Genomic DNA, 9,340 nt, shown 5'->3' on the forward strand with positions numbered 1-9,340 from the left:
GGCTTTTAATTTTAAAAAGCCCGAATGCAAGATAGAGATAATAGTCGTTCGGGATGCGTGTGTATATGTGACGGTGACTGTTTGTACAAAACGCCCGAAAGCCGAAAATCCCTTTATATAGATCAGCGTATCCGCTTGATTTGGTTTGACATATTAACTGGAAGCGATGGGTAGGGCTGGTGCCATAGAGCGTGACCTCGTGACCTTTTTAGCGACGATCCTAAATAGAATTGCCGTTCTCGAGCGTGAGGCGATTGCGGTTTGAGGGGTTGGTCAGTTGTGTTGTTAAGGAAAAGCACTTGGTTATATTTAAAAGGTTTTTATCGACATGGAATTTTATACTGAATTCATTCAGAAAAATTACAAAATTATTATAGAATTATTTTTTTTCCTGATAATCTGAGAAAAATTCAAGCAGTCGTACCCCAAGGAAGTTTAACGGAACACTGTAAAAAAAAATGAGTGAAATTTCACTCAGATTTCACTCAATACTTTCTCAATTTCTGTCCACACCCGATTGAGTGAAATTTCCACTCTACAGAACCGAGTGAATCTTCAATTCTCAGAGTGAAAAGCACTGAGTGTTTTCACTCAATCGAGATTAGACGAAATACTCCTTTTTTACTCATTATTGTTTACCTTGAGTAGGATTTTGATCGATTTTGATAATTTATTCACTTTAAAATGAGTGAACTCACTAAGTGTTGAGTTCAAGACACCTTTTATTGAGTGACTTTTACTCAAATTTGTTTACACTTAACTCGATTAGTACTCATATCTGAGTATTAATTTCACTCAGTATTGAGAAATATATTCTAAATTATTTTTTTAAAAGCTATATGTAAGCTAACTTGTTATTTTATAACAGGTGGGCAGGTGCCTTTCAAAGGTAAGTTTCAGTTTAGGACATGGTCTCGAACATGTCCATTTCCTAAAATTCACTTTTGGGAGGCATCTGGTCACTTGTAATAAAATAACAAGTTAGCTTACATAGCTTTTAAAAAAATCATTTAGAATATTTCGTTTTTTTTAACAAACCAAATAAAAAACTGTAGAACCTTCAAAAATATTTTTATTTGTCATTTTTATTTGACAAAAAAACAAATAAAACCAAATATAACACTATTATTATAATATCAAAAACATTTTAAAAAGTTTTCAACTCTTTTTGGAAAAAATACAGGAACTTTTTAAGCTAGATGTCTAGAAAAGTTGCATCACATCGCAAAAATCCGCTTTATTAAGAGCATTCGTCAGCTCGGCTACCAACATTCTCGAATATTTCTAATTTCTAAACTAACTTTTAATAACGAAAATCCTCCGGAAAATCCAGATACTTTTCCTCCTGAAAATTAAAAAAAAATGTTATTCTGCCAAATGTTCCAGTTCCCAGTTCCAGATTGAGGGAAAGTACCTAGATTTTCGCTACGCTAATTAGTCCAGGAAACATCCGAGCATTGCGGCAATCAGTAGACGCAGTCGAATTTGAATATATGTTAGGCGGATTTCTGCGATGTGAAAAAAAATGTTCTTAACATAAAACATATTTAGGAGTTATGAGTTCGTATTCGCTTCACCACGCCACGCGGCCACTGTCACACTTTACATCACACACACATACACTATGGACTTGTAACCTGGGCACCTTCGAAGGAAAAGACAACCTACGACTCGAACAGATAATTAAAAACTGTGAAACAGGGGAATACCTTATTCGGTATCGAAGAAGCGCGTATGACGTATGATTATTAATGAGCGAAAATACTCTAAACTGGGAGATTTCACTCAAATTTTTATTGTGTTAAGCTATAACATGAGTTTCTAAGTGAATTTTTCTATTCCATTACTCAAAGATAGGGGTTATAACTCGAACATGAGCTTATTCAATAGCTATTGATTAAATAGAGATCATATTTGAGTAAAATGATGAATTTACTCTATTTTAGATAAAAATGTACTCAATTATTTCACTCAAAAAATTCACTCCCTGAGAAATATGTGTTCACTCAGGCTGATTTTTTACAGTGAACCAGAGCTGCAAACTCACAGAAAACTTAGGTCTTTTTGGTATTGAAAATACTTCTGGCCGCATTTATATGGGACCCGTCTTTGAAAAAACGACATGCTCGATGCCACACGAGTTCAATAACCTGCCTAATGAACTTGTCAATACGTAAGTCGATAGTTTAGCGGGCGTTCATCATCGAATAGAGCAAGTACGTTTGAGGGCCGAAATGAGGTCTTATTAATTTATTAGTGTGTGTGTGGGCCAACTATTTTATGGATATATGGAGATAAACAAAGCCCATATTATTATAAAAAAGAATATGCGTAAAGGCATATGGGTTGTTAGGTACAGTTTGGCTATTTTAAACTCTTTCCGTATGAGAAGCAAGAGGCAAATTATACGCGAAAGAGACCTGAGACTCAAAACCCTGACACTGTATGATGTGTTATAACTCGTTATAATTCAAGAAAAGGAGGCACAATATATATGTAAGGTTGCAGTGATTAACCCCTCTCCCACTTGTTCTACATTCTACATTTCTAGTCGGGTGACATGTCAATGGGATCTGACTCTGACGAGATGAATCTCATTCCTATGGGCCCAGTCTCAATCGCCAGTCATCTCTGTCGTACACGAGATCTTCTTCGATATTCCGATCTCTCATCGCGTGTCGTATACCATCGTTCCAGGACCGACGCGGGCGTCCCCTTTTGTTTCTTCCAGTGGGTGACCATTTGAATACGCGTTTTGGCCATCTAGTGTCCTCCATCCTCATTAGATGACCAAACCATCTCAAACCTCTTTTCTCTATTCGTTGAATTACTGTTTCTTGTGCCGATGTTCTGTTTCTGATTTCCTCGTTTCTCACTCTTTGTAATCTGGACACTCTAGCGCTTCTACGTAAGTAATCCATCTCTACAGCCAATATTCTCCGTTTATCTTCTTCTCTTAGGGCCCATATCTCACTCCCATAGCATAAGACCGATTCTACCATTGTTTGGCCAATATGTTTTTTATTCTTTATATTAATATGTTTGTCCCACCAGATTGAGTTGAGTGCCCCTACCACTCTCCTCGCGTTCTGAATTCTCTGTCGTATCTCTGTCCCACCGATTCCATTTTTATCAACTATAGCTCCTACATATTTGAATGTGTCTACCTGTTGTATTTCTGCCTTGTCGTCAATTAGAATATCAAATTTGGCGTCGGAATTTAATACCAAGTATTCTGTTTTTTTCTAAACTGACTTCTAGACCCCATTTCTGATACTCAGTATATAGTCTCCTGAGCATAAACTCCATGTCAAAGGAATCTTGAGCAAATACTGCTTGATCGTCTGCAAAATTAAGTGTCAGAAGATGTTCCTCATTAATTAGAATACCCATTCCTTGACATGATCTCTTCCACCTCCTAAGAGCTATCTCCAGGTAAATATTAAACAAAAGAGGGGATACGCAACAACCTTGTCTCAGACCTTTCGTTGTATATATGGGTTCCGAGAGTATCTTTCCTTGTTTTATATAACTGATGCTATCGGTGTACAGTTCTCTGATAACTTCTGTTGGCTAACTCCAATAGTTTCTAATGCTTCTTTCATAGCTTATTTCTCGGGACATTATCATATGCTTTCTTTATATCGACAAATGTTATATGTATTTCTTCATTTTTTCTTATCTTTTTTTTCTGCTATTTGTTGTATGACAAATAAATTGTCAGTACATAACCGACCTGGGGTAAAGCCATTCTGATCTTCGGATATAGAGTTTCCAACTTCAGCTCTTATTCTGTTTTGTATAATTCTTCTCCAGAGTCTCGAGAAAGTAGCAGTGACTCACAACCTCCTGTAATTATTTGGATCATTTCTGTTGCCTTTCTTATGCAGAGATGAAATATATCCAATTTTCCACTAACGGTAAAGATGAGATAAAACGGTGTCTATCTCTGTTGTAAACAATTATTGAATAAGCCTTTAATTCTCTTATATAATGTTATCCCCTCACACTTGATCATTTCAATTACAATATCTCCGGGTCCGGGTACTCTTCCATTTTTCATTTCTTTAACCGCTTCTTCTATTTCTTCCGTTATAATAGGTGTTGAGTTCTTATGTTCTGTGATATCTCTATATACATTATTCGCGTTGTTCATGAATTCTTGTCGATTTTCTGTTAATAATTGCGTGTAGTATTCTTTCCAATCCTCTATACAGTACGTCTGTCCGTTCTGTAGCTACGGGGTATCCGTGAGAGGGGAAACGATATTCTCTCGATGTTTTTCGTAAAAAATTAGAGGACGCGTCCCATCAATAAAACTTCGACAAATTTGCTAGTAGCCAATAAAATGAGTGGGCGGAGCGATTTGCGGTGACGTACTCGTCAAGTCGACGTATAAAATATATTGCTGTTTATATAAATGTTTTTTGTCCGCATTCCTTTCATAGACACAGATCCAGCAGATGTACTGTACTTATAAAATATTATATAAATTTAAATCATATTTAAATTTAATTTACACAATCAACGCCCTGTCAGTACATAAGGTTATATTAAAATTTATTATTATTTTTGTCTGTAAATGTCGAAAGAACATTAGTGGAAACTAGAATAGTAAAAATATTTTGTATGACTAACGTATGGTACAATTCTGTCGCATTACAAGCTAACCATTAAAAAAACGCCATTATATACACTAAAATTAAAAATGCTAATAAATTTAATCCGACCTTATACAGCACAAAACGATGTCAAAACAGTTTCCTTTCTGGTTGCCGATTGGTACACAAAGAAACGGCTGTGATATATTGGTTTCTAAAACAACGTTACATTCCCACAGCCCACGTCAGAACTTTGAATAGCGAAAGAGACACAGAGAGAAAATCCAACGCAGAAATATTACAATAGGGCACCGAACGAAGTATTTTGAAGGATAGGTAAAAGTCGAAAAAAAGAACTAGCAAAATGTTTTATGTAAATTTTACGTTGTGTGAAATATCATAGAGAGAGAGAGAGGGATATAAATATCAGTAAATATATTTATTTAACAAGAAGATTGCAAATTATATGGGAGAATGGAAGTTAATCCCGCGACCTTATAGGTGTGTTTTGTCCGCTTTTCATGAGTTATAATTATTAATCATACAATTTCAGGGCTTTGACAAAACCCAGAATCAGAGACGGTTTTACAGAGGTTAGTTCTCAATCTCCGATATCAGTCGTACCAAAATTTATGGCACAAATGGTTGTCATCTCGGCGAACTCAGTGATTAATTGTTCTGGTATTTCCCCATTTTCCACACAGAATCTGCATTCGTCGTTGTTTCTTAACTTTAATCTACTGAGGTGTATATTGAAGAGACAGTGTCTTTGTCAAAAACCCCGTGACAATCCGAAGATTGTCCGTAATTAAATCAAGGGAAATCTGTGACTTTTCTCGGTCGTAAGTTCTGAGAAAATTCGTCGAGTGTCTTAGACCAGTTGGAGGATTCCTATTCTAGGTTGCGGATGGTGTCTTCCATGTTCTTCAGTTCTGCTTTAATTTGGTTTCCACTTGGGAAGCAAAACAGTTCTGGTCCAGTTAGTGGAGTGATCGCTCCTTTTCTAGCCAGATCATTTGCTCTTTCACTCCCTTCTATAACTTGGTGGGCTGGCATCCAGAGTAGGAGGATTTTATTTTCTTTGACTAATTGACGGGTTGATGAAGATATCTGCAAGAGTGAATTAAAGTCTTGATCCAGAGCCAGTACAATTAAATGGCCCATAGTGCACTAAAACTCTGGATCAGGAAAAATCAGAATGCCCACCAATGGAGAAAGAGACAGGGACACAGGCACAGCAAAGCTTTTATCCAAGGACCTTGCTCTAAAACCGCAAAAGAACTACTAATGCTTAGCAGGGATAAAGTACGGATTACAACAGACCTCTTCACAGAACACATAGCTGTCAAGTGTTACCTGAACAAGCTCAACCTGTATCAAGGAAGTCTTTGCTACAGACTCTTCGATAAAGATCCTGACACAGCGGAGCACATAATGTCATTGCGAGGCTCTGGATCGCAAGCGACACTTTTTATTTTGGAAAGCTAGGCTAGAACAGAAAGAACTATGCTCCCATCCTATCAAGGACCTGCATAAATTAGTGCAGGGTACAGGGATAGGAGAATGGGTGCAGATGTAAAAAGGGGACAAACACAATAGGCCTCACAGGTCGCAGTGTTTCCGGCAGAGGGCAAAAGTTGGGCCCCTTGTTATGGAAAAAAAAGGTGACACCACGATGTCTAGCTGTTACTGGCCGTCTCTGATAATGGTATATGATGATCTCTGATGTAGATGATTTTGGTATCTCAATAACCTAACAGCTCTATAAACACTAGATTGGTGATACATATATCAATAGCCACGTATGTCTTCTATACCTTCCATCTTCTATAAATGCGATAATTTTTGCTGCAATAACTTCTTCGCATGTTAAATTTCTCATTTTACTTTCCAACTATAAAACGACATAAGAAATTATTCAAACTGATGGAAAACTAGCCATACGAGACATATATCATAAACTATAACCATGCAACATTTAGAACAAAAAACAACAGCTAGGTATTTCTATTATTTTGTATTTATTTTATCTATATTAAGTACAAATATTAAGAAGAAAGAGAATACAGTACGTCTGCTGGCTCTGTGTCTATGAAAGGAATGCGGACAAAAAACATTTAAATAAACAACAATATATTTTATACGTCGACTTGACGAGTACGTCACCGCAAATCGCTCCTCCCACTCATTTTATTGGCTACTTGCAAATTTGTCGAATTTTTTTTGATGGGACGCTTAGTAATTTTTTACGAAAAATATCTACTATACTAACTAATTTTTTACGAAAAATATCGAGAGAATATCGTTGCCCCTCTCACGGATACCCCGTAGCTACAGAACGGACAGACATACTGTACACAGTGCCACAAAATTAAAACATACATACAGTTCGTCTGGTGGATCTGTGTCTATGAAAGGAATGCGGACAAAAAACATTTAAATAAACAGCAATATATTTTATACGTCGACTTGACGAGTACGTCACCGCAAATCGCTCCGCCCACTCATTTTATTGGCTAATTGCAAATTTGTCGAATTTTTATTGATGGGACGCGTCGTCTAATTTTTTACGAAAAACATCGAGAGAATATCGTTTGCCCTATCACGGATACCCCGTAGCCACAGAACGGACAGACGTACTGTACATTTCATATCAATTAAACTTTCAGTTACGTAATCGAAGGCGCGATTTTTAAATTCATTATTGCAAACCATTGGGGGCTGTGCTAACTAACTGGAATTTAAATTTCGCGCTGGGGATTCAGGTGGTAGCTCTGCTGTAAAAAACGTCATTGTCATTCTTTTTCACACTTTAGTTTTGTATTACGAGTTTTTGGTTTAAATAAATAGTGTTGTGATACTTTAAGCTTGAAAATGATTACTATCAGACCTTGCAGTCAAACATTGTTCTTTTTAAAACCTCTTTTAGTCGGAAGTGTACAAGATAGCTTAGTAGCCGTAAAAAGTCATCTCAAGTTTATTAGAATATTTTGAACGGGAAAGCGGTAATAGTGTCCCTTTATGTCCCTTACGTGCTGTTAAAAAGGTGAGTTTTGTTGAGGTAAATAATAACTGTTTATATATTTATAATTAATTTATTTTTGTTTCCTAAAATATTTTGATTAAAAGAAAATACATAAAAGTGGGCAGCGCTGTATCTGCCAAACTTAATTACATGACTAAAAGTGTATTTGGTATGAACTGTAGTTGAATAACAGATTATGCGATACTTTTTCAGCGCAGTGTATCAACTAATATTTCGTTATATTAAAAACTATAATATTGACATTAATATCCGAATAAACGCATCCTTTCCCATTTTACAGATATTTGTCCGCGAATCGACGCACTATGACTCGGTAAATAGGCATCAATCACTTGCGTACGTTGAAATCGTTAACGTTATCGACGAGATCGACGAATGGTTCATGGTGACATTTCTAATTTTTCTTTGGACTGTTATTGAAAAACTTTTTATCCCGTTCAATAAATACCTATAGCGGGAATACCTATAGTCGGAATCGAATCGTCTCACATTAATAAACTGGTCGTGAACCACGATTTGTTTGAATGAGAAATTGTACAAACGTAATGTGGTAATCGTACCATACAATTACTTTCATATTACCAGTATTAGCGTAAATTAGCATTCGCAGTTTCTTTTAGAATACCGTATTTATACAATACAATAATGCACTGGACGATTTTAGGTTAGTTTTATTTTATACAGTTTATTCAAGCTTTCAATCAATATACAGTATTGTCGTGATCCTGGATTGGACCACCGTCGTCACCAATCTTGTAGTCGCTGCCACCAAATGTTGTAGTTCTCTATTTGACTCGTATCACCACTTGTTGGGAATGTTATTCTTTATTTTTTTTATAATTAAATTCTTACTAAGTTGTTATTACTTTTTATTTTTAAACTTTTAATACAAAATATAAATTTAGCAGTATTACGTCTATGAAAAATTTTATGAATGTCCCCGGTCCCTTCTGTGACCGTGCTTTTATGAGAATGCCCTCTCCGAAAATCCACGGGCGTACCTACTATTTCTTAATAATATTTTCAGGTAGGTTTGCAAAGGGACAAACATGACCATTTCTTAAGTAAATAGAAACCAGACATCGCGTCTGAAAGTAAACGAATTACAAAGGAAAACTAAAAATGATGCAACTATTTATGACTATTTCTTCCAAATTTCATCTTAAGGTAATGGTTCTGTTTATTTGCATCACCCATCTTTCTGAGAAGAATAATAATGTTGATGGTATTTTTCGTACCTTAAATTCTTTAGGCATAGCCGTAGAATAAGGGTAAAAATAATATTTTATACAATTTGTCGAATATACATATACATATAACCATATTAAATGTATGTTCACAACACCTCCCCTTAATGAGAGATTTCATGAGGTGAAAGTGATATGAAATCTCAAAACAAATGTTTATATAATTAATTAGTATAACTCAGATGGAAATGAATAAAAGTACATATATAAAAGTATTATACAAGTCTTAACTACTAATTATAACTAACTTACATTCTAACTTAACTAACATTTTTTTTTTATAACTATTGCAGATTTAAAATGTATCAAATGCGGAAATTATTTTTCTTTTAATGGTCGCCTTGATGGTACATACCCAATGGGTCTGCGCGAGGGCGCCTGTAAATTAACATTCTCTTCTTCGGAGTTTTCATAGTTACCTACATTTTCAGAGTTTTGGCTAATAT

The 9,340-nt window shown here is 35.6% G+C and overlaps 1 protein-coding gene across 1 annotated transcript; it reads right to left on the minus strand.

Annotated features, from left to right (window-relative positions):
- Positions 1-2,600: 2,600 nt before the first annotated feature.
- On the minus strand, positions 2,601-3,002 carry LOC115875739. The gene has a single exon (XM_030891250.1). It carries the CDS (start codon positions 3,000-3,002, stop codon positions 2,601-2,603), a length of 402 nt encoding a protein of 133 aa, XP_030747110.1.
- Between the last annotated feature and the right edge of the window lie 6,338 nt (positions 3,003-9,340).

This window comes from Sitophilus oryzae, unplaced genomic scaffold, assembly GCF_002938485.1.
Source record: "Sitophilus oryzae breed Bouriz unplaced genomic scaffold, Soryzae_2.0 scaffold_1395_pilon_pilon, whole genome shotgun sequence".
NCBI classification, from domain to species: domain Eukaryota; kingdom Metazoa; phylum Arthropoda; class Insecta; order Coleoptera; family Curculionidae; genus Sitophilus; species Sitophilus oryzae.